The following is a 27240-nucleotide window of genomic DNA, read 5'->3' as shown; positions in this document are numbered from 1 at the left end:
TGTAGCTGAGGCTGGCTAGAACTTGCTATCCTCTTACCTCAGCTTCCTAGGTCGTGAGATTACAAGTGCATGCCATCCTGACCAGCCTGAAAAAACTATTTTTTCATCTAGTGCAAACTGTGATCTGTTAAATTATTAAAAAGAAGTACCTATTTATATAGGACTTCTCCATTTATTCTATATCACATTTGAATATCCACATTGATTTCGAAACCAAAGAATTAAAATTTAAGTACAAGAATAAAATGATTTTTAATGTTTAATTGATCCTGAATTTAATTGTGGGTATTGGAAAATACACAATACAGAATAATTTCTGAAGATATTTGCAAGTCATGTTTTATGCTTCCTGTTTTGCCATTTTCATGCAGGGTACCAAAGCTGCAAAAGCATTTTAATTTCTGATTTGTAATTTTAATTATTAAAGTAAAACTAATTTTTTTAAATTTTAAAGAATTCATGGCAACTGATCTAAGCATAGTTTATTTATTTTGTTAATGAAGTTTTATAATTAGTAGTAGGCATTATGTATGTTATTATTATTATGTATGTTAAGGTATAGCATTTGATTAGAGTTTACATGATTCTTTTATAGTTTGATTAGAATTCTACTCCTCATTTATATCCCAGACGAACTTGAGGGGAAAGTCTTTCATTTCCCTTTGGAATATCTGGTCAAATCTTTCATTCTGCTCCACAGTAAAATGATGTTTCCAATCTCCAATGGTACCTAATGGGATATGAACATGAATGTCACTTTGGTGAATAAAGAACACTTCATGCTAAAGACTGCCTCAACCATTTGAACCCATGTGTCCCATTGTCCCAGATGTGGAACCCCTGTCAAATTTAAATGGAGCAACCAATATACCTATTTTTTAACTTTCTAATAATATGTGAATATTATTGTGTTCACAGAATTTAAAAATTGGAAATTAATGGGTTAATCTCTTTTCAACCAAGCTAAATATTTGTTCAGATCCACAGGATTGGAGACCTCATCTTTTCTTACACAGGAATGATTGAATAAAGAATCTAGGAACAAAATAATGCAGTAAAGAGATTTAAAATTTACTTCTCCATATGTTAGCCTTTCCCACTCTGTGATCCTTAGGAATAAAAAAACTATAAAGATATGAATACATTAGAATTTAAAAAGTATTTTAATATATATACTCCTGTATATATACTAAGTGAACCTCATACTAAGTGCACCACATTTATCAACTGTAATATAATTCTTACTAAAACCCTCCAAGATAAGTATTTCTTTCTTTTTCAATTTGAAAAAAAAAAAACAAAAACAAAACTCAAGTATTTTCAACCTATAAAATCAAAGTCATATAGAGCACCAGAGCTTCTCTTTCTGCATCTTTTTTTTTTTTATACAAGATTAAACCATCATTATGCCATTCTTTTTCGTGGGGGTGAGTACCGGAGATTGAACTCAGGGGTACTCGACCACTAAACCACTCCCCACCTCTATTTTGTTTTTTATTTAGAGCCAGGATCTCACTGAGTTGCTTAGCACCTTGTTTTTGCTGAGGCTGGCTTTGAACTTGCATTCCTCTGCCTCAGCCTCCTGAACCGCAGGGATTACATTATGCCATTCTTCTTAAGTGAAAAATAACTTGGCATTTCCAGCTATCAGGTTCACATGTATAGACATTATTATTGGCCTTTGGAAAAGATAACAAGCTCTTAGGGATATGAGAATTGCTTTTTATCTACTGTAGCTGAGGAATTAAAAGGGAGAATTTATAATAAATGTCATCAAAAAAAGGAATTTAAAAATATATCAATATCTAGGGCAATTTCCATAGGATGTTTATACAATTGTTCATAAATTAATATCCATCATCCTATTGGTAAATTATGAGCCAATTATGACATAAAATGTGAATAAAGTAGAAGTGAAATGTTTAGAATGTTTATACACTAAATGATTAAATTAAAAATTAACAATTTGAAGCCAGGTGTGGTGTTGTATGCTTGTAATCCCAGCAGCTCAGGAGGCTGAGCAGGAGGATGTTGAGTTCAAAGCCAGCCTCAGCAAGGGTGAGGCTCTAAGCATCTCAGTGTGAGACCCTGTCTCTAAATAAAATACCAAATAGCAGCTGGGGATGTGGTTTAGTGCTTGAGTGCCCCCGAGTTCAATCCCTGGTACTACTATACTACTACTACTACTAATAATAATACTTTGAATTTAAAGGGTATCAGTTACAAGGGAAATAATATTCATTCTTGACAACTACTTCAAGCATGTAATAAGATCACAGTAAAAACGATTTCAAGGATTTTTTGAAGTAACTGAATTCATAGCAGATAGCACTAATAAGATATCACTCTTTGTGATGACACATGGTAACACAGTAATCCAAACCTCCTCCCAGCACAGCAAAACACACATTAAGTTTACTCCTTAGATTATTCTAGAAGAACAAAGGGAAAATAAGGATTATTGTTCTTCTCATTTAATATACCTGACGAGGCTCATGTGACTTAGAAATAAGGCAATATTAATTAAGCAGTTTGTATACTAAAACACTTAGGTTTCTTGAAAACCTCTTCAGACCTACTCTCAATTAGATGCTTAATTTCTCTAGGTTCCAAATGTCACTGTTACTTGGAGAGACATAATGGAAGCACTTATTATTTCTCCTAGGTATCAAGGACTTGAATGACAGCTTACATCTTGCTACTAAGAACTACTGAATAGTACCTTTCCGCAGAAAATTTCCTTCGTTGTTTCTCACTCCCATTTCCTGTTTTACAATATCATCATAATTTGCTTGTGGATTAGTCTTCATGTTCTGAAATGAAGCCTGTTTCACAACAGTATCCACGACTTCTTCACTAAGTTCTTTCTCAAGAAATCTACAGATTTTCAACACTGCACTTCTGAGGTCCTGAAAGAGTCATGAGTATGCATGAGTTACAGCCAAACACACAACATTTTCATATTCTAGTGAAATTGATTGCTGGAATGCAAAGAAGTGTCATCATATGAACCATGCAGTTTGTTATGAGAAGAGAATGGGGAAACAAACTGACATGATTATCTCAATTGATGCACAAAAAACATTTAACAAAACCCAACATCTTTTTATGATGAAACTCTCAATAAATCTGCAATGGAAGGAATCTACGTCAACATGAAAAAGTCTTATATGGAACAGCTAACAGCAAACTCAACTAAGAGAGAAAGATTTTCATCTGAGATGTGGAGTAAGTTCAACTCCATTTTTCCACTTTAATTTATCATGATACTAGAAATACTAGCTGCAGCACCTAAGCAATAAAAACAAAAAAGGTACTGAAATAGAAAATAAAGCAAATGAAGTGGTCCCTGTTAGCGCATAAGATTATCTTTTACATTAAAAACCCCAAGTACACTCACACACACACACACACACACACCAAAACAAACAAAAAATAAAACAAAAAAGACATTAGAACAAAGAAATTTAAGTTGTAGAATAAGAAACCAAATATCTTAAAAGTTCTACTACCCAGAATACATAAAGAATTCTTACAAATCAACGAGAATAAAAAAACCAGTCCAATTAAAAATTGGCAAAGGATTTCTTCAAAGTAGATATACACATGTCCAATAAGTACATGAAAAGATGCTCAGTATCACTAATCATTAGGGAAATGCAAATCAACCACAGTAAGGTACCACTTCACACCCATTAGGAAGGCTATTATTATTTTAAAATTTTAAATATTTTATTTATTTTTATTTCAATATTTTTATTATTAAAAATAAACCACATCAGACAACAATAAGACCAATGAATCAGAAAAATTAAGATTTATGCATGTTGGTAGAAATGTAAAAATGCTGCAAATGCAATGGAAATAGTATGAACCTAAAAACAGCATTACAATATGACCCAACAAATCCACTTCTGTGTATGTACCCCAAATATTGAAAGTTAAAGTCTCAGAGAGAGATTTGTACACCATGTTCATACATCATTATTCACAATGCAGAATATAAAAGTGATCTATATGTATGTATATGTATGAGATACACAAATACAATGTAGTACATATGTACATTGGAATATTATTCAGCCTTAGAAGGAAGGCATTATGCTACAAATGCATGAACCCTGAAGACATTATGGTAAGTTAAGTTAAATGAGCCAGTCAAAAAGGACAAATACTGTATGATTCCACTGATATGATATACTAAGACTAATCAACTTCATAAACACAGAAAGTAGAATGTTTTTTTACAAGACCTACAGGGAGCTGAGACTGGAGAATGAGGGATTATAGCCTTGTGAATATAGAGTTTCAGTTTTGCAATATGAATTCATTTTAGAGTAGGAGAGTGGTGATGTTGGCACAAGAATATGAACATACTTCATGACACACAACTGTTCCCTTAAAAAATGGTTAAAGCAGGCTGGGAACGGTGGCTCATGCCTGTAATCCCAGGGACTCAGGAGGCAGAGGCAGAAGGATGGTGAGTTCAAAGCCAGCCTCAGCAATTTAGCAAGGGCTAAGCAACTCTGTGAGACCCTGTCTCTAAAAAAATACAAAATAGGGCTAGGGATGTGACTCAGTGGTTGCGTGTCCCTGAGTTCAATCCCTGGTATCCGCTTCAAAGTCGTTAAAGTGGCATATTTTATGTCATGGATATTTTATCACAAGTAAAAAATATACTTTATGTCATGGATATTTTATCACAAGTAAAAACTTCAGTGGGAGGATAAAACCTAAACAGAATTACTATAGGCAATAGTACTTTAACTGGAAAAACTGTATCTCAAAGAGGTTATAACAATTTTCATGAGAAAGGAACTTTTCTTTCAATTCAAGAAGCAAAGATTTCTTTTCTGGATAAAATTTTAAAAAATGAGCCCCCAACTAAAGAAACCTGAAACCCCTAACCCTATGAAATGTGAACTTCAAAGTGCTTGATACACTATGTGCTCACAAGAAATGGAGATGGGTTGGCAGGTTGGGGACAGAGGATACAGGGCCTTGCTAACTTCCTGAGTATGTTAGCTGTATTCTTGTAGGGGAAAAAATGTAGTGTGAGAGGATGAATAAAAATAACAGGTCCACAGAAAATGCTCAGTGGTTACTCCAGTTGAACTGGGCTAATTGGGCTGTGCAAAATAACCACACAAGGGACACAAATACCTTTTTCTTTGGGGTCACTGTGATGGCTCCTCTGACCTTAAGGGTCCGCAGGAAGAGAGAGAGTGCACATGCCCTGACCCCTTTTATTGAGGAGAAGCTATTCAAATGAGGCAACGGGTCAGGTTTCAGGGGGCTGAGTCTATGTTCATGATGTCCACTGTCAGCAGGTTTACTGACACCTGGGTAGGCCACACCCAAGGGCAGAGTAAGAGAAGGGGACACACACAAGGCACTTCCATGGAAGATTCTATCCTAAACAGGGCAAGGGGTTATATTACAAAAGAACAGGTGAGCATAGCTTCACCCATGGGGCTGTAGCAAGACACACCCATGCACGAAACACCAACCCTTGAACCCAAGAAGGGTGGGGAAAGCTCTGCCACATTTCTGTGATTGAGTGCCTCAGCACCCAGCAGAGGAGTGTGACTCAGTCATGTGCAAGGTTGGTCTCCCACACCACAGTTATTAACTTATTTCTACACCAAACTTGGGTGCAGAAAAAAATAATAAAATTAGGATATAAATGAATACAAAGGGATAAGAAAATGTGAACAAGTTCTAGCATAAAAAAGACAATAAAATAGAACTATCGATGTTACAAATGTAGAAATTATCCGAAAGAATTTCAAAACAGCTATACTTGTCACATACAAGGAAATAAGAGATAAAATTAAAGTCTTTCCCTCAAAGCCAACTATTATTAACCAAAGTATCAGATAAACCCCCAGCTTGTTAATCGAAATGTAGACTTTAGTGAATAATTTTAATGGAAGATGAAACACAGATTGTTTTAGTCAGGTTTTTCGTTGCTGTGACCAAAAAAACCTGACAAGAATAAACGTAGAGGAGGCAAAGTTTTTTTGGTGGCTCGCGGTTTCAGAGGTCTCAGTCCATAGACAGCCGGCTCCATTCCACAGGGCCTGAAGTGAGTCAGAATATCACGGTGGAAGAATGTGGTGGAGAAAAGCAACTCAAGACATCACACCAGGAAGCAGAGAGAGCTCCAATCAGCTCATGACATTATACCACAAAGGGATATCCCTGATGACCTACCTCCTCCAGCTCTACCCTACCTACCTGCCTAAAATTACCACTTAGGATATTAATGCCCTGATTAGATCAGGCCTTTTATCATCCTATCATATATCATCCCTAAACTTTTCTTTCATAGTCTCACATATGATCTTTTGGGGGACAAGTCATAATTAAACCATAACATAGATTCAGAGATTATTTTCTAGGTCTTGCTACAGTCTTGTACTTTGGCCAGTTCTTCAGAACACCAGCCATTCCCTAATTCTACTACCAATTACTATCCAAAATTCTGAGCCATATTCCACAAAATGGTTTTTCATGTAACACAACGGGCAGCTCTCTTCTTTACCACTGTATTTGTGGGGTCTCCAAAGACAACTGCCCCACACCCTTCAGGTATATATGCATCTCTTTCCTAGAGGCATCAGCCAGTTCCAATATGTTGAAGGAAAAGATAACAGGATGGGAATGATTAAATCTCTCATATTAGACTCCCCCCAAAGGGGAGTATCATTTCTCTTAAGATAAAGTATTTCCAGAATTTTTACATTTTAAAATAAAATACATATATGAAAATGACACGCATTCCAGAATCCCCCAATAAACACCCTTTCCTCATTTTAAACCTTGTCCTTCCCCTAATGGTAACCTCCATCCTCATTATATGATAATGAATTATTGGTCTTCTAACTTGACTTTTTCCACCTAAATATGAATCTTTAAACATTATAGTTATAATTGCTTCTAGTTCAATTATATACCACTCGACTCTACTTGTGACAGGAAAGTAGAAAATAATCCTGCATAGTCATTAAGGTTCTAGGGCTACTACTACTAATTAAGTGAGAAATGTGAAAAATCCTCTGAGAGAAACTGCCCTGAGTTTATACATTTTGCTGGGTTTATCACTGGAGAAGCAGGCATGGGCAGTGTTTCGTAAAACTACCAAGACATTTCCAAGGGAAGCAACAGACAAAGGAAGACTCCAAAACGTATTCCAACTTTGATGAATACCTAATGTTTTTTTAAAAAAAATATTGTTTGAATGTTGATGGACCTTTATTTTATTCATTTATTTAAATACGTTGCTGAAAATAGAACCCAGTTCCTGACACATGCTAGGCAAGCACTCTACCAACTGAGCCACCACCCCAGCCCTGAATATCTAATTTTTGACAACATTGTGAGGTTTCTCTAGAAAGAGCTGTAAAGCGGAAAACTTGAGTTGACCAATGTCTATATTCCTTCTCTCCTTTACTTCCTTACTCCATCCTACCCCAATCAATTTTATCCACATTCATTCTTCTCATACATTCTTTTGTTCTTTTTGGTATTGGGAATTGAATCCAGGGCCCCTTAACCACTGAACCACATCCCTATCCCTTTTTATATTCTATTTTGAGATAGGGTCTCATTGAGTTGCTTAGAGCCTCACTAAATTGCTGAAGCTACTTTTGAACTCTCAACCCTCCTGCTTCAGCCTCCCAGGCTACTGCCATTATATTCTTTATAGTGATGATGTTCAAATTAATGGCATTAATATCTAAAGGCAGAAATCTTTTTGAGTTTGATTTGTATTTTTCATTTGTTTCTCACTCTATTCATTTGATTTCTTCTAAATCACTTTAATCTTCACAGGTCAAAAACAATGTCATATTCAAGCTCCTCTGATCCCCCTCTAACCCAACCCTGCCTCAGAGTGCCCTAAACACCTTCACGAATGAGACCACTATCTGCACACCTGCACCAACTGGAAATAAAGGAAGCATCCTTGATACCTCTCTCTTTATCATTTGTACTTTGTACAATCCCTTTTCTTTTTACATCTTAACTGTGCCTCAAAACTCTGTATTCTCTTCATTCATAATGACATTACTCCAATCCAAGGAAGCACTGATGTTCAGTGGATTAACACACTGGTCTGTGTCTGGACTGGATTAGTTATACTCACTATTTTTTCTTTTTAATTCATGAATGGGAATAACATTCAAAAATATAAATCATATTCTATGGCTACCCCTCTTAATAATTCTTTTAGAGGCTCTTGACTACTTTTAACTTTAAAGAAATCACTCTCATTAACATAGTCCACAGATCTTATAAAATCTGGCTCCTACAAAACCCCTCTATATTAATATTTCATCTCTTCCACATTGTTCAAGTTCTTCCCTTAGGTCTTCAAAGGTCTCATGCATTTTCCTTTTTTCTTATAAGTCTCTCCCATTTCTTTTCTTTCTGTTCGCTCTTATTTATTTATTTCAGGAAAAAAAAAGACCTTCACTTTCAACTATACTAGATACTCTCAGTACATATGCACATTGACATTATAGTTAGACTTTTCCTTAATAATTTCACTTATTACTTTTGAACTACATATACTAGCTTGGTGAGTACCTGTTTTCCCTGATAGATTATGAGTTCTGTTTATAAAAAATTCAGTCATCTATTACTCATGATTCAGTGCCAGTCACAGAGCAATCATTCAGTGATTGTTGAAGTAACTGAATATATGATGTATTAATGAATCCACATACCAACCAGAGTCCACAGAACAATAAATTTCAACTATCTTGTGTTTGAATTACACAAAGTTTTCAGGCAGTTTTGAAACTTTCACCAGCATATAAGCATCCTATGACTTCACATGAAGATTCTCTTTAAAAAACAGGAAGAACATGCCTCACAGGCCTCACCCTCATCTATAGCAACAATTATCCTGTCTTTGAAGTGGCTTCTTCCCCCATTGTCATGGTGTTCCTTGATGAACTTTCTTAAGTACAAGTACCATGGAAAAAAGTTTGTTGTATGGTGTATCCTCAAAAAAAAAAAAAAAAAAAAAAAAAACCCACTAAACTAAAAACAGAACTACTGTATAATCCAACTGTTACATTCCTGGGTATATATCAAAAAGAAATAGAGTCACCATAGAAGAGACAACTCACATGTTCATGTTTATTGTATCACTATTCACAATAGATAAGGATTCAGCCTAGGTGTCTATCAAAGATGAACACATAAAGAAAACATGGTGCACACACACACACACACACACTGGACTATTATTCAGATATAAAAAAATGAAATCTTCCAGCAAAACTCATGAACTGAAGGAGATCATGTTAAATAAAATAAGCCAGACATACAAAGACAAGTAGTGCAAGAGGCACACGTGAGAACAACAACAAATATGGACTGAAACTAGAATCATGAATACTAGTGCCTGTGAAGGGTCCAGGGGGAAGGGTAAGTAAGAGTGGAAGAAGGGAGATTGTATATGATCAGTGCATGTTGCATGGTCATATAGAAATCAGATAACAAAACCCATTAATACGTAATTAATATTAATAAAAATGATTTACAAGATTGGTATCCTAGATATTTGAGGTTGCCTTTATTTCTACAGTTTTTAAATGATAACCATGGTGACTGTGTGTAGTGAGAAGACACCCTTGAGGAAAACCAGTAATAATTAATGGATAAGCAGGAAATTAGACCCCCCACTTACCCCCCAAAAGCCTACGAAATATGTATGAAAATGACTAGGAGAATGAGTTTTACTGAAACCAGGAGAAAAAAGGTTTAAAAATAGAATTTTAAAAAATACTTCTTATTTTACCTTTTTCATATCTTCATAGCTCATGAACAGAATATTGAAGTCATGTCTGTGTTCATACCAGCCTTTTATGTGATCAAACCAACGACTTCCCACCACTGTGCAAAAAATAATTAGTAAGAAGGTAAAGATGTTGCACTTATTGAATAGCAAAGTATTCTGTCTTTTCCTCCTTATGGTCACAAAAACAAAAATAAAGGCCCCAACCACTGAACATCTATATTACTGTTTTGAAATGATTACTGCTTAGGGGAACAATCATGGTTTTCATAGAGAAGTGATCATGAAAAGTGACTTTATGGATGTAGGAAGGCAGCAATGAAGAAATGAGAAAGCCCCTGGGTCTAAGTTTAAATCAGATTTCTTTAAAGCAATTTCCTCCACTTTCCTATATCCACCAGAAAACACACATGTCCATTTTTCTTCTCATTCTCTAAGATTTCTGGATAGCAAAGCTACCTGTTTACAATGAGACAAAACCTGAATGTAATCTTTAAATGAGTGAGATCCTGATACTTCTCACTACAAGTCCCTTGCAACCTTCAATCCTCATCAGTAGTGGAGTGATAAACTCCACCATGGCCCTAGAAGGCTTACCACAGGTCCAGGAGAGAGTACACAAACACCCTGATCATTAGTGATTCTGGAATGTATTGTTTTAATTATATTTGTAGCTAGTTTAAATTGATAGAATACGTGTAAGCCTCTTATGGACTGGTCAAAATATTTTCCAAACAACATGCCTTTGAAAACTTGACAAAACCCACATGGTCCTGGCAAGGAATGGAAACGCCACTGGGTGGCAGACTAAGTTGATATGTCATAGTAACTACTCAAGAGCATGCATTGTACAATTGCCCTTTTCCATCTCTCTACATATCTTTCCTAAGTTTCTTGATAAATAAACTCATAGTTACCTTGTCCATCTAGAAACATTTTTATATAATTCTCAAAAGTTTCAGAATTCTTTAATATAGCCACCCAATTTGAATAATGAAAAAAGGAAACCAAAACATCTTTAGGATTTCTGTAGATATAAAGAATCTGCAGGAAGAATTAGAAATAATATTAACAATTCCAGCATATTATTTCAAGTTTTTAACAGTTGCATCATATTCATTAGCTGAATGAATCATAATCATCTTAATCCATTCTTCTAGTCATGGAAAATTAGGTGTTCCCCCAATTTTTCTCTATTACAAAAAGTGTTGAAATAAATTCTTTTACTTATAGGACAGAAACTGTATAAAAAAATTAATATGAAAATACCACTAATGAAAAGTTGAACCAAAAAAAGGCCTTTCACAGAATACACAATAATTATTGTCAATAACCTATCAAAACAGGCTTAATCTCATTAGTGAGTATGGACATGTAGGTTAAGATCACTTTAACATACCTCTTCATAAATAACACATTGAAAAAATTTAAAAGTCTGATATGTATCATTACTAGGAGGAAGTCAAAACATGTCCATTAGCAATTTAGCAGGAACTGATACACCTGCTTTCTTAAGAAAATATAGTCCCCATCCCATAGAACTGAAAATCCTTGTACTTTTGGCTTTGCAGTTCCCTTCTTGGATGTATATTATAGGAAAATTCCTGCATATGTGCCCAAAGGCCATTCTCAAGAACATTCATAGCAGCAAGTAGTGATATGCAAATGCTGGAATATTCTAATTTTTCTATGAAGAGAAAGTACAGATCTGATAGAACTACTTTCAGAAGTTATATTATGCAGCAGTGAAAATGGCATTTCAAATCAAGAACAAACAAGAGCATGTGGCAAAATCCCAGAGATTTAGAGAATAAGGAACAAAATGAAATTAAGTAAAATTGTAGGCCAAATGATTTAACATGATGGCCCATAATTTGTTTTCAAAGACCAACAGAAAAGGAACCTTTGTCCACTGATGATCATAATAGAAAAACTTCAATGGAAAAGTTCCAGTAAATCTGTAAGTATTTTGATTTAGCCACAATCATAGTAGAACACTTACAGAGAACTGTCTTTAACATAACAATAAAAGCAAAAATAAATTTATAAAATTGATTATTAAAATTTTATTTTATTTAGTTTTTAAAATTTGTATAAGTACCCAACACAGAAAGTTTATCTCCTTTTCTCATGTATGAAACATATTACATGTTTGAAAACTGATCATGCAATTGACAATTAACTTTTAAATAAAATCCAAAAATTAGAATATGTAAACATCATTGCCCATGATAGAAAACTATACAAACACTTTTAAACTAAAAAAGTCTCAAGAGAGCTGAAACCAATTATAAAAGTAAAACTGAAATAACAGAGTTTTAAACATTAACAAAATCATATCCATAGTTATACTAAAAGTGATATTCATTTTAAAATGTTAATATTGACAAATATAAACACTGGAAATAGGTAAACTGAACATTTAATTAAAGAAGATAGAAAGACATATACTAAAATGAGATAATAATTAAAATGAAAGTATACATCCAGAAAAAAAGCTAGTTCCTCAGAGGGTGAAAACCTAGTAAAATAGAAAACTCGTTATATCCTGAAAACTCTAAAAATAAGAGAATATAAAATTTTTATCTTTGCAGCATGAATGCAAATATATAACCACAAAATTGGAGTAAATTGACGAGATTATTAAAAAGTTATACTTTTTTCAATGTTAAATATCTACAAGTGGGTAAAAAGAATAATAAAAGGTACATATTGATGGTATTAAAGTAGACCTGATAAAATAGAGACATAGAATGAAGCTCCAAGAATGTTGGTATATTGCAATGTTTGTTTTCCCAGAAAAAAATCTCTCTTAAATTAAAATCCACATTTGATAAGCGTTGTGGAACTACGCTATATTGTAAAAAGTAGATAGAAAACTTTGCCTTATCAGTTAAAATGTACAAAACAGGGAGGAACTGCTACATAATCAGCAGAAGTACCTATTTTTGGAATAAAGATTGCACACTGAAGAGAGAGACAATGAAAATTTAGCATATCAATATATAGACTTCAAAATAGTGGAGATACTCAAGTCAAAGATTTAAGAAAATATTCTGTGTCAATTAGTATCTCTTGCGACAAGTATAATGCAATATTCATATCTCATATAATAAGTAGTATAAGATTTAATTTATAATCCTAAGAAGGTTTTAATATAGCCAGGCTTGGTGACTCAAGTCTGTAGTCCCAGCTACTTGGGAGGCTGAGACAGGAGGATCACAAGTTCAGAGCCAGCCTCAAAAAGAGAGGTGCTGAAAATATATAACCACAGAAATGAAATGAAAGAATGAAACCCTGTCTCTCAATAAAATACAAAATAGGGCCGGGGATGTGGCTCAGTGGTTGAGTGATCCTGAGTTCAAGCCCATGTACCTCCCCCAAAAAGGTTAAAAATAATGTTAGCTAGGAGGGTATTTACATAATCTTTGTTGTTGGTGTTGTGTTTTCTTAGTAAATCACCAGAACCAGAAGTCAGGAAAGAAGTATTAACAGTTGGGTTACATAAGGTTAAAAGTTTTAAGCCATTTTTCAGAAAAGTCTTTTCTTTTTAAAGGGGAAGACTGCCCCAAGTAAATATTCCACAAAACAGTAAATAAGACAACCTAAAGACACAGGGGCAAAAAATAAAAAGGATATTTAAAGGCCTATAAAATATATAAAAAGATAATCTTATTAAAATTGAAAGTGAAATTCGCTCAAAAATGAGATTACTTTCTTACTTAGCATATTAGGCAAATTTGAAAATTCCCATTATTAGTAAGCATGTGAGGACAGAGGCATTCCTACATGGTATTTGATGAAGTATGATTCATATATTATAAAAAGCAGGTAGGTAATCCCTGTCAACACTTAAAATATTAGACATTTTAATTTGAAAACTTCACATTAATTGAAACATGGCATGAGAAATAAAGTGCAAGTCTTTATAGGAATGTTTATGACAACACAAGACATCCATTGGCTGAAACTTATCTGTCCATCAAATACACATTAATTATTGCAAAGCCACACAATAAAATTCTATGAAATCATAAAAAAGAATGGCATTTTATGGCCAATGTGAAAGAATTTTTGTTATATGCTATAGAATAAATTGCAAATTATATCCACAATTGCTTATTACAGGCATAGTTTTTAGGACATTCATATATTTTTATTGTGGAAGGCAATATCCTAAACATAATTTGGGGAATCTACTTAAAGCAGGTTATTTTGCTTTTGCAAAAAGAGAGAGAGAGAGAGAGAGAGAGAGAGAGAGAGAGAGACTAAGCTCTATGACATACTTTAGCTTTTTTGTTCTTCAGACCTTTTGGAACTAAATAATATGGAAGATGAGAACTAAAGATTCGAGGGGATGGTATTTTGGTAAAGTCCAAATTATGATTTTTGTATTCAAAGAAGGGAGCTCTATCTATTGTTTTGATGTCTTCGGTTCTGTTACGATGCCCCTCAAAATAAATCAAGCTTAGTATCTGCTGAGTCCAGATGGTACCTGAAAAAATAAATCATCTTGTTTTCAAACTCAATTAGTCATTAAAAATTAACTCAACAATAGTGTCATTCACCATAATCATTTGAGCTTTCTTTTCTTTTAAACACTCTAAGTATGCTAACAACTTTGTCCAACTTTCATTTTTGTCTCTATGAAACTTTAAAGTTAATAAAGATAAAATCAAAGACTCTAAATTCCTTTGTCACTTGAAGAGCTGTGTTTGTTCTGATTCCATGATAGTAATGATTTAGATTAATTCTGCCTCTCCTTCTCTGTTTCCTGCTCCATGTTAGGTCCTTTTTCGTGTTTTTAACTTTTTCCTTAACTTATAATAATTCTACATATTGATGGGGTAGAGTGTGGTATTCCACACATGCATACACCCTGTACTATCACATCAGGGAAATTAGCATTTCCTTCTCTGTGTCATTTCTTTCTGTTTGGAGTCTTCGAGCTTATTCCTTCTGTACTTTCTTACAATATGTTATTGGTTACTGAGTCCCTTTTGACTATATTTTGTGGGTACCTGTTTTTCTTTCATGAAATTCCTTTTTCAGAACTTTACCCTTTAGAATTATAGACAAATTAACAAAATTATAGCGAGTTCACTTTCCCCTCCTTTTCTCTTTACCATGTAAGGTGGTTTTGTAAACTATTTAAGCATCCAAGGATGTCAGGAAATAGCAGAACTTGACATGAGTGTATATATATATATATATATATATATATATATATATATATATATATATATATATATCATTTTATTCACTTGTTTGGCCTAATCATGTATGATCAACTTCTTTGTGGTGTTCTGGGGAAACCACACTATAAATAAGCAAAACATTGTATGTAAAATCTTAATAACTACAGCTTTACTCCTTAGTCTGCATGGGCCACTCTAAAAACTCAAACCAAGCCAAGCATCCCGCCCTGCTGAAGTAGAAGTCACTATTACTATTATTAGTACTTGTTTAGCCCAACAGGATTGTGTTTTACCACTTCTTTGTAATGATTATCTTCACAAATCTCAAAATCATTCTTATTTCATTTTCTAGTAGAACTTACTGGTTGAAAACGTTTTTGAGAATCTTCAGTGGAACTCAGCTGACATGGAATACTTCTCAAGAAAATGAAACATCTTAAAACATGTATAATTATGGAAGATAAATCTTCCAACTCAGGAAGCATTTACAAATTAGAGAAAAGATGAGTTTGGACTGTCTCAGGTCTGTCCAACAGACCAAGCCAACAGGTCACCCTTTACCCAGTACCTGCTCATGGCTCAGTATTTGGTTTCTTTATATATATATATATATAAAGAAATATATATATATATATATATATATATATATATATATATATATATATATATATATATATTTAACAGAATTGACAATATATCTATTGCAAATGAGCTTTGGTAGTATAGATTTGAGATTTAGCTAACTTTTTTTCTGATTCCTAATGGATATATAAATGTAGGTCAGGCTGCTGTTGATGTCTGAGCACATTTACATACACAGAGACACAATCACACACACACACACACACACACACACACACACACACACATACCAAACTTTGGAAAAATCTACTCTCATGAGGCCACTCTTTACACTTACCAGATTTTGGATAGGTAACTATGAAGACATCATCATCTCTAATTTCAAAATCATCTGCACTTCGTACTATATGCATTTTAACTAAAGACCTTTCAAAATTGTAGCCTTTAAATTCAAATAAGTATTCCTCTGTGTTGTCCATAATTTTTCACCTACAAGTGCAAACATATAATATCAAGTTATTTTAGAAGTGAATAATAGTTATTGAGTGGTCAATATATGCCTAGCACTATTGCAATGACTGATGTGTATGAACATATTAATGACACTAACCACAGCACATATATGAATGATTTAAAACTTCACAAAACACCAACATTGCTGTGTTGCTAGCATCAGTGTTTTAAAGATGAGGCAGCAGAAATGCTGAAAAGTGAGACAACTCTTCTTAAAGGTCCATGAGGAACAGATACCATGATCCTCAACATAGAGAAGAGGAATTAACTCAGAGAAGTCAACCAAATTATTTAAACTTGTCCAGCTAGCTGAACTGGAAAGATTGGAGAAGGGATAATTTGGCCAGAGAATTCATAATTTTTATCCAGAAATTCTTAGTGTTTTACATTTTTATTGCTTATATTTTTTGATTGTTGTAGAAATAAGAAATTCTTCAATGGATATTCTTTTATTTCTAATGTTTTTCTAGAGTATGCATAACTCATTGCGTCTGAAAGAAACTTCTGAATTAGGGATCTGAGATGCTGTTGAAAGTGAAAAATGAAAATGCTTTGCTCTTTAAATTGTTGTTACTTCAGAAATGCTGCCCTCGTAGTTACAAGTTACTTCATGAAAGTTATCCTAGTTTACAGTAGGAGATTTTAAAATCAGAAATCATATGAATCTCAATAATAAACTAAAACAAAAATGGAAAGCAAACAATGTAAAGACAAATATAATTAAAATTTTGTAATGAGAACAAAAAGGGAGACATAGAGGCAAGATGCAAAGGGAGGAAAGATGGCAGAATGGCCAAGCTGCCATATATATTTATTTATATCCATAGGTTACTTCAGGTCATTGGCATCATTAGTACATATTGTTCATTGTATTACAGACTTAGCAACATTATGCAGCTAATCCTCAGCTACATACTAAATTGCAATGTGCAATGTTAGGTGTTTTATGTAGCTCTCAAGAAAGTCCACTGTATAAAGTTATTGTTATGTGGAGAGGTTTAGGCTCAGTGAAACATTGTGTTTGTCCCAGGAGCTGTGTGCCTGAGATCAAGGTCTAGGCTAATAAGACTCTAGGGGCATTGCCACAGCAGCTATACATTGCACATGTATTCATTATCTTACTAGTTCCTAGGAGAAATTTCAGGGCATTCTAAGGGTGGGAAACAGAGTTCCAGTTACCCTCTCTGAGTGTGCTCACAAGAGGAATGCTTCCATGTATATTTCCATGGTCAAAATACCTACAAAATTCAGACCAGCCAAGCATTTCTATTTGCTCTTCCTGAGAAATCTTTTCTTGAAGGTTACATGATTGAGACAATCCCATAAGTTCTAATAGTAGATTTAGAATCAATATAGATTTCAGGTTTTTTTTTTAATTCTGTGCATGCCAAGAAACTGAATTTGCTAAAAAGCTGCAAATATGGCTTTGTTTAAATTGTATGTCAAGAAATAACATTGAGTTCTTTACAAACAATCCAAGTTAACTGATCAATAGGAGGAATTCAGAGTTTAGTCTTTTCCAGAATAAGAACAGAAAATGATTAATGTTAGACTCACCTGGGTGATGCCTTCATGACTGGTTTCTTGGCTACCAAATGAAAGATAAAATTAAGGCCCTACTAAGCTGCTAGAGGTTTCCCCTCATTAAGTTGACATCTAGGAAACATGAAATATTGAGTCCTGGGGACAGAAGAGCTGGGCTGATGCATCAAAAGATTGTTTTCAATGCAGGCAGATGGAGAGCTATTTTGATATTGACATCCTGCATTTCCTAGGAAAAACCTTGGAGAATTCAGCCTTCAAATTGTAGTGAGGGAGAATTTATACTGCATCACATGGATAAACGGAGAAGCGCATAGTAGGAGATATAAGTTGAGGAGAAAGCCAAAAGTGAAGTGTGATCCCTACCACATCCTTCCTAACCACTAGTAACACCATCCACACACCCTTTGAAATTTCACAAAGGGTTCCAGAAACTATGAGTGATGAGAAAGAGCATCAGGCAGCATCTACAAACATTCCGAATTCTTCTATTTAGTCACTCAACTGTCAGTCTGAGGGGAGAGAAAATTTTGAGAGCTCTGGTATCACAGAAGCAAAGGAAAAAGCTGCATGTGAAGAGGATTCAGGTAGGTGCCGTCTGGCTACCCAGTATAGTTTGCATGTCTTTGATGCATGCAGGAGAAGGAAATTGTGTAAGTAGCAAGCCTTTCTGTGTCTCCTTCTTATTCCTTCATGGAAGTCCGAAAGAAAAGGGGTGAGGGTGTTCATAGATAATTATGGAGAAAAGGAGGTCAATACAGATATTTGTCTCTCATGCAAAACAGGATGAGAATTGACAATGGCTCAGAAACTATTCTGTTACTCACTGTTGAGATCAGCTGCTGAAGGAAAACCAGCTCTCACAAAAATTTTAAGCTGACAGGAACTGCTCTGTCACTGAGGAATAAATAGTCCTATGGAGTTTGTTTTGGCCAGTGAGTAGTGTTCTAGAACCTGACTGAGTAACTCAGCTCTTATAAATTGGGTAAGATTTTGTTGACACTGTGGAAAGCATATCAGGTTATCCCAGGTTTTTTTTTAAAGGGATCAAACCTTTGGAGATACTTTAAAAATTTCAGAATAAGAGAGGGCACATTTACTGAATTACAGCAATTATGAAACAAACAAAAAAACACATTCGAAATCTTCAAGGACAGCTTCCTTGTACCTGAATGATGGTTAAGTCTGTCTTTCCAGCCCATCTCAGGGGCTGGTGATCATTCTTAAGATCTTTCCTTGCATAATCTCACCCAGTTTGTTTCTTCTGTTGTTTGACTGGCAGTGGCTACAGAAGGCTCTAGGGGTTATATAAACTTACAAGTGGGTTATATAAACTCGAAAAGAACATAAATTTGTTTTCCAGTGCACATAGAGTTTGCCTTTTCTAATCAATGTGCCTTTATTCATTTTAATGATAGATGTTAGCTTTTTGTTTTCCACAAATAACTATGATTCATCTCAGGTCTTTCTAACATTTCTCATGGAAAATTGAGTCATTCCTCAGTCTTTTGTTGCTCATAAAATCTGCTCTTAGATAATGATTATCTAATGATTGATTTTCAAGTTCCCACTACATACAGAATTTGAACCTAGGAGAGATCTTGAATCTTTTCAAAATAAAATTCCTTCTGGTTAGAAAGTAGTGTGTAATCTGAGGCTAATTTCAGTTTATAAATATTAAACCTGTCTCTTATTCCTCATGATATTTGTCAAATTAGAGTTTCTAAAATAGTCCATTTTGTGAAAATAAATACAGCATGAAAAGTAGAAATCAATAGGAGTATTCTATTTATTATTATGACAGGCTCAATAAGAATTTCTTTTATTATACAAATTTTAATGAACCGAATGTATAAGGGGGTCTTTTGAGGTTCTTGGAATCTTTTGCCTTCCTCTCTTCCCTCTTTTTCTCCCTGACTCCCAATAATTATCAGCTGTGAGACATCTAGACCAGTCAGTAATAACAGCCAAGTGAATAAGACAGCTGCTTCCATGAGCAGAGGCAGCATTTTGATTCCCTTCTTCCCTTCTTGCTAGATGTTATGTGCATCTAGCAAGTAAGGCGGCCTGAGAGGAATCCAGAGCAATGGCTGAGTGCAGAGGTGGGGCAGGAAAGGATAGATGTGGGACATCTTGTACCACAGTGTAAAGATTTACACAAAGAATAATGAAAAAGTCAAAAGGACACCAGAGCCAGCTTGCAGGTATCACATCTGACCACTTCAAGAACAATTCGAATTTTGCAATACATAATCATAGAATAGATCACAACCTTTTCAGTACAATAAGGAAATGTGAGTTTATATAAAGGTAAGACAAACCTTACTGGCTGAGACATACATTAAAAGTTTTAGGCCTTTCAGGACAAGGGGCAAGAACAAAATAGTATTCAGATGTTATCAACAAGAAAGAAAAAAGTCCCTAATTTTTTCTAACAGATGCAAAGATAACACTAATTTATAACAGTTCTTGTCAATACATGTGTAGTAAAATTAGAGTGCACTCATTTTGGAAGGGGAGTGTGATGTTAGGCAACTTTATTTTCTCTGGGCACATGTGTTCAACTGCTTTAATCAAAGTTCATTTACTTGAATGAACAGCAGGAAACAGCCTACCTTGCTTGACTCACAAATGAATACTGAGAAGTTTGTTTACAGCATCATTTTCATTTTTCCTTTTTTTTTTGTAAAAAAACATGCACTTAAAAAGTATTACTATATCCTCTTTCCAAAGACTAGACTCTTTAGTAGGCCTCACCCATTAAATCTCATTAAATTTTTTTTACCAAAAAAATAAAAAATAAAAATAAAAATAAAAATGAATCTGTAATCAAAGTCAACATCTTAGTGATTCATTTGATAGTCAAGCAGGGCAGACTATTTTCTGATGTTGAATCTATGAAACCATGTTTAATATTTTGTCCCATCCTATCAGATGTGGAACACCTATAAAAGCTTAAATGGAGCAAAAAATATAACACTTTCAATAACTTTAGTAGCCTGTGTTGAAATATTTGCAAAACTAAGAATTTGGAATTTGATGGGTTTTAAGCTTCTAAATGTTTCTAAACATTTCTTTCTTGTGACTTGGGAATATTGTGATGATTGCTTAATCTGATAATGGTGATATACACTATGTTCTTTAGCATTTGGTAGCCAAATGGGTGCTTTGCCAACTTCCTTAATAAGAGGTAATCCACACTCCGTGTTTCCTTAAAAATATTCATAATACACCTTTCTCTTCTAGCTTTTACACACTGAGTATGCACTGGTGATTTTAAAACATTAACTAACTACCAGGGTATGACAAAACACCTGCCACATGAAGCACTGTTGTGTTACAATGACATCACTGTGACTTGTAGTGCGATAGGCAACAGTGCAAAGCAATGTTCATGTAGACAGCCAGGTGTAGTTTCTGCAACAATTGCTCAAACTGACTATGTAATACAAAAGTGATCAGAGACATATTAAATGAATGACCATAACATTTTGAAAATGAAACTTCATGAAATTACACTGAAATTTAGAGTTCATATAATGTTTATGTGAAAAAAATTATTTTAATTCTTTTCCATTCATGAAGGAAAATCATTCTTCCTTCACAGACTATATAGAAACAGATGATGGGATGGATTTGCCTCACATCTGTAGATAAAATATCTCTGATGGATACTGGTAAAAATGAAGGCATGATTAAATATGTGAGAAGGAAAAATATCTCTTTGGACTGAAATATCAAGAAGTAAATATAGAAGAAATAATGGGAGGGAATGCTTGAATGAGGAAAAGGTTATTTACATGTATTCAAAGCATGTACTGTCAAATAATTAATTTTTATGTAATAAAGTGCAGAAGAGTCATTTTACTAGGTAAAACCCAGATAGACACCACTTTAACCAATTTAATCAAAGTAGCATCCCTAATACTGACATTAAGCCAACCTACATTTCTCCTGTTGACCACTGAGAGCACATTGAATTCAGGGCATTCCTGTCAAAAAGTTCAACCTTATTCTATCATGAGTAAACATCAGAAAAACTCATTAATACCCATTATGCCATATACTATTTTTAACAATGCCAAAAGGAGTAAGCAAGCAGGACAGAAATGATTTGAGAATAAAGGAAACTAGCTAGACATGACAATTAAATACAAAGCATAGTCTGGCACAATGGTGTACACCTGTAATTTCAGTGACTTGGGAGGCAGAGGCAGGAGGATTGCAAGACTGAGGGCAGTCAGGAAGGTTAGTCAGACACTGTCTCAAAATAAAAAATAGAAGAGCTTGCTGGTGTACTTATGTGTTACAGTGCCCCTGGGTTCTATACCCAAGACCACAATATAAATAAATTAATAAATATGCATGATGTTGCATTTGATCCTATCACAGAAAAAAAAATCTATAGGATATTGTTGTTACAACTGAACATTTTAAAATATATATTTGTAGTTTATATAATAGGACTGCATCAATGTTGCATTTCCTGCTTTTGATAATTGTATTATGTTTATTTTAGATAATGTCATTATTCTACGGAAATACCCATATAAGTAAATAGAAATAAAAGGACATGATTTTAGTCTCAAAATTTTTTTAAACATTTAGTTTTTAGTTGTAGGTAGACATAATACCTTTATTTTATTTTTATGAAGACAAATTATGCTTTTATCAGTAAATATAGAAAAAGTATTTCGCAAAATCTCATGCTCGCTCATTTTGAAAAGAAACTCCAGCAACTCAATATTGGAGTGGGACTTTATTTTATGATAAATATCTTTAAAAAATAATGCCTACATCTAGCATTGTACTTAATGGTAGAAAAATAAGTTATTTTATCCTAACAGAAAAGTAAGAATGTGCCTTTATCACTCCTATTGTACTACGTGGTCTAGATAATACAATTACACAAGTAAAGGAAATGAAATGTATACTTGTTGACAAGAAAGAAATAAAACTGGTTCTGTTCATAAATAATGTGAATATTATTTAGTGAAAAAGGTAATGTGCTATGAAATCATGAAAAGACAAGGAGGAGATTTAAATGCAAAAGGTGCAAAAAGATCAGTCCAAAAAGATTAAATACTGTGTAATACCAATTATAGCATATTCTGGAAAGGGCAACAATAGAAATAGTGAATAGATTAGTGGTTTCCAAGGTTTGGGTTAAGGAAGAGAGGTTAACACGTGGAGCACATAGGATTTTTACTGAAACTATTCCGTATGAACTTTGAATGCTGGACTCATGATGCATTTGTCCAGACTATAAAACAAATTCAACATGAACAATGAACCCTAATGTAAACAGTGGACATTAGTTAAAAATGCTGTATCAATATTGGTTCATCAACTATGACAAATATGATGATTAGCTTGCAATCTTTTTATGTTATAGAGGACACTTGGAGCTTCCTTTCTCCCTCACTCCATCCTACTTAAACTGAAGCAAAATTCCTAGGCTGGTATTACGGTTTGGATATAAGGTGTCTCCCAATAAGCTCATTGCAGTACTCAATACAGGAATGCTCAGAGGTGAAATGATTAGATTATGAGAGTTGTAACCTATTCACTAGACTATTCCATTTTATGAAATAACCTCTGCCCTTTGCAACAGTTTTTTGAGTTTACACCAGTTTTCTCATACTAAATAAGAGACTATAGACTGAACTTCTGAAGATATGAGCCTAAAATAAATTTTTTCTCCTCTAAGCTGTTCTTGTCAAACATTTTATCACAGTGGCAAAAAGCCATCTAACGGAGCAGGAATGCCATATCAAGGTTTCATGGTTTCTTTTTAAGCTGTTCATCCTTCACATTTCAAGTTTTTCAATTGGATCTTCTTATGTAAGGAGATTCTTCACTTCTCTGTATCACTCAGGGTGCTGGGTGTCCTTGATGTAATTTGAGAATCATCAGCAACATCAGCTAAGACTGTAGTACTTACTTCTGGGGAAATACCTGCCCTATGTGATGTCCTGGGGTTGTGCCCAGTTTTTCTCTTCATATTAAAGAAAGTATATTATCTTCCAGTATCTTGTCTCCTCTTTGGGGCCTGTCAGCCAGGCCCTGCTGTGAGTATGAGGCCAGTTTTATCAGACAAACTGTTCTGCTACTCATGACAAAGTCTGGTTGTTCTCCTATTAAACATAATCAATCTTACATAACATTAGGATTAGACAAGACCACTCTGTGGCCATGATGGATCAAGACAAAACAATATCACTCTGTTGACAAAAAGCAGTTTTTGTTTATTGTTTTTTGTTTTATTTCTGTTCTGGGCAAGTTAACTTTTCAAGGACACCTGGGAGGGGGAGAGCTTTTTCTTTCCTTTCTTTCCTCATCCTGCCAGCTGTTACCATGGAGCCTAGTTGATAACTCCCTTATCTTAGAAATGTAGCCATCACTGTGAAGCCCAGCTCAAGGCCAGAGGCCTTATTTACATATTTTGTGAAAAACTAGTAAGGGAGTGTCTAGCTTTTGGAGCACTGATTTTTCCAGCCAGTGGCCAAGTAAAACAGGGCAACACGAAAAAAAGGAAGTTTATCTACACTGAACTCTTTTATAGGGATTCTTTTGCTGAAAGTCCTAAAATCAGCCATGGTGAAGATTTCTGGAGAAGGTCAGTTAAGACTTTTTGTGGGCCTGGGTAGGGAGGGGGAAGACGGGGAAGGCAGGGCTGAGAGCAGCTCTGGTGGATCTGAGAATGAGGAAGGAGATGTAAAAGAATAATGGGAAAGTGGTTTGGGATTTTCCTAGCAAGGAAAACTTGAGCAGTTGAACAGGTAGAGCAGAGGGGAAGACCAGAGTGAATATCCCAAAAAGCCTGTAAGGGACTTTAATTCTTAGTAACCTGTTTTCAGTGATGACAAAGCAATGTTAAAGGCCATTTTCATCAGGTCTCTGATACGGGGGTCTGAGGGCTCTACTCAGCTTGTTTGAGTTTTGAGTTAGCTGGCAAGAGGACCTGGTGGGTCTGAGTGTGGGCACTGACAGAAGAGAGGAGTGAGTGGGGGGAATGGCAGCTTGTTGTATCCCTGAGGCATATTGTTCTGCAGTCCCTGCGAGCATCCCCATGGTAAGGGGAACTACAGGAGTAGCATGTTGATTTCTTTCTGCCTGTTCGGATCCAATGTGTGCTTTCTCTTTGTTGAAGCATCTTTTTCTTTTAGAATTTTTTTTTCTGGTTATACTTTGGAATAATTTCTGGAAACCTTAGAATCTATAAACAAATTATTGTACTTTGATAAGAAAAATATCAATAAAAATGTAGTTTAAATCCTTAGATGTTTTGTAGACAGAATTATATTTGTTAGGGTAGAGAGAAAAGATGGGGGGAGGGGAGGGGAGGGGGATAGCAGAGGATAGGAAAGGCAGCAGAATACAACAGACACTAGTATGGCAGTATGTAAAAACGTGGATGTACAACCGATGTGATTCTGCAATCTGTATACGGGGTAAAAATAGGAGTTCATAATCCACTTGAATCAAATGTATGAAATATGATATGTCAAGCACTATGTAATGTTTTGAACAACTAATTATTAAAAAATGAATAAATAAAAAAGAATTATATTTGTTTATCATGTTTTGAGTTTGAACAATAACTTTGAGAATTAGAAACTACTTGAAGATTGTATTTTCACTTAAAAGCAAATTTATAGTAAATACATTTATCTCAAATATCTGTAACTGAAAAGGCAGAGTATCTGATGAATGTACGTATAAAACATAAATTACGAGTTTTCTGTTAAAAAAAAATTAGGCAAATATATATTAACTAAACAATTAGACATGTACTAATTATTTTACAGATTATATTAAGAATAAGGACATAACTTATAATTGTATTAACTTTATGTAATCACGTGGTTTTTAAAATACTTGGATCCATTTCAATTTATTTTTACCTAGGAGTGCACTCTTTTATGTGATGTCACTTGATGTAACTGAAATAAGATCCTTGTGTATACATTTTTATTTTTTATAGTCAGGAATTAGAATAAGGGTTTTTTTTGGTCATTACAGGAACATTGCTGGCTTTGTTCCTGTGGCGAGCAAATGCTTCTCCATAACCTCCAAAATTAAAGTTAAATACAAACAAGCATGTTAGATATCTCTTATTAATAGATTATTTAGTAACACAACTATAAGAAAAGCCAGGTTATCTTTTTTTAATTTTTTTTTTTTTTTTTTTTAGAGAGAGAGAATTTAGTTTTTGGCGGACACAACATGTTTGTTTGTATGTGGTACTGAGGATCGAACCCAGGCCGCACGCATGCCAGGGAGCGCGCTACCGCTTGAGCCACATCCCCAGCCCCAAAAGTCAGGTTATGTAACTCAGAACTAACTTAAATTTAGGGCTGCAACATAGAAACCTGTGGAATTAAATTTTGTCTGAAAAAAATATCTTTCGTTAGCATTTACAGATAGGCATTCTTAAAAATATGGGCTCTGGGCAGCTCTGGAAGCAATCTGAAACAGAAAATACAGGTTAGTGATTGGAAGGCGGGACTAGAAGTTCTGTCTGAGTGACTGTGGAAGAATCAATTAGAAGCCCACCAAAGTGTGGGAGGTGGGACCAGGAAACTTGCTCTTTCCCCAGGCACCCCATGGTTACCATGGTGAGGCAAACAACAAGGAGTTGGCTGCCCATTGTCCGGGCAGGAAGAATCGCCAGGACCAAAGCCCTCCAATCTGCCAAGGTGCATGGTTGATGGGCAAAGCCCTGAAGTAACTCCTTGAGATCACCTGGATCCCAGGGATACCAGGCTGCAGGGCGATTACCACCTGGATTAATATTAACAGGAAATAATTGATATGGCCCTGAACTAAGCTGTGAGCGGGGTTCTGACTCCGTGTGGAGCCAGCAACCGGTAGGAGACTTTGAGCCCTTAGAAGGGAGTACAGCCTCGGTCCGGAGTTCAGATATGGTGGAGGAAGGGCAGAGGGTGACCTGCCAGGGCTGCTGGTGGATGCTTTAAAAGGGTTCTGAGAGGATTCAGAACTAGGTAATGGAGGGTGGAGAGAATTTCCCTGTCTAGGAGGCCATGGAGCAGCATCAAAGGGGTCCAAGGGTCCTGCATTTTGGCTCTCCCCGGACTCCTCATCGCCCCTTTCCCTTTTAGGACTGGCTTCAGTTGAAGGTGTGTGGTCAGGGTCTCCTAGGGGAATAGATCTTGTCCCGAGTGCCTCCCTTAGCTGCGGGCCCTTGACCTCTGGTGTGGAACACGACCTACTAGGAGGGCAACAACTCTTAAGGGCTGACAGGATGGGATAAACTCCAAGAGGAGGAATTTCACCCCGATTAACCTGGGCTTTTCGGACCAGCTGTTCAATCCTATCCCAGGTCTCCCAATCAAATAAATTACTCTCTGGTAGCCAGGAAGCAGCCTTAACCATAGTCTCCCAGGTCTTAAACGCCTGAGTGTCAGAAATCTCGAGACCTCTACTCTTAAGGAGGATTCCGAGGGATTGAAGGGAGAGATCATTTTTTGAAGAAGACTGCCCCAGAACTTATGTGGGTACACTCACCCGTAGACTGATTGCTCATCAGCGAAGTTCCCTCCTCACATGGGGCACCAGCTGTCAGAACTG

At 35.1% G+C, this 27240-nt stretch overlaps 1 protein-coding gene across 1 annotated transcript; it reads right to left on the bottom strand.

The window, feature by feature from the left end:
• Positions 1–413: 413 nt before the first annotated feature.
• On the bottom strand, positions 414–27240 carry LOC139706206 (amine sulfotransferase-like). Its single transcript, XM_071613884.1, has 7 exons — positions 27178–27240; positions 15929–16080; positions 14098–14306; positions 10729–10855; positions 9815–9909; positions 2723–2909; positions 414–730 (listed from the first exon to the last, which is right to left on the bottom strand). The coding sequence occupies exons 2-7, from the start codon at positions 16068–16070 to the stop codon at positions 609–611; spliced, it is 882 nt and encodes a 293-aa protein (XP_071469985.1). The 5' UTR covers positions 16071–16080; positions 27178–27240; the 3' UTR covers positions 414–608.

Source organism: Marmota flaviventris, chromosome 6 (genome assembly GCF_047511675.1).
Source record: "Marmota flaviventris isolate mMarFla1 chromosome 6, mMarFla1.hap1, whole genome shotgun sequence".
Taxonomy (NCBI): domain Eukaryota; kingdom Metazoa; phylum Chordata; class Mammalia; order Rodentia; family Sciuridae; genus Marmota; species Marmota flaviventris.
This window is presented reverse-complemented; position numbering and strand designations above follow the sequence as displayed.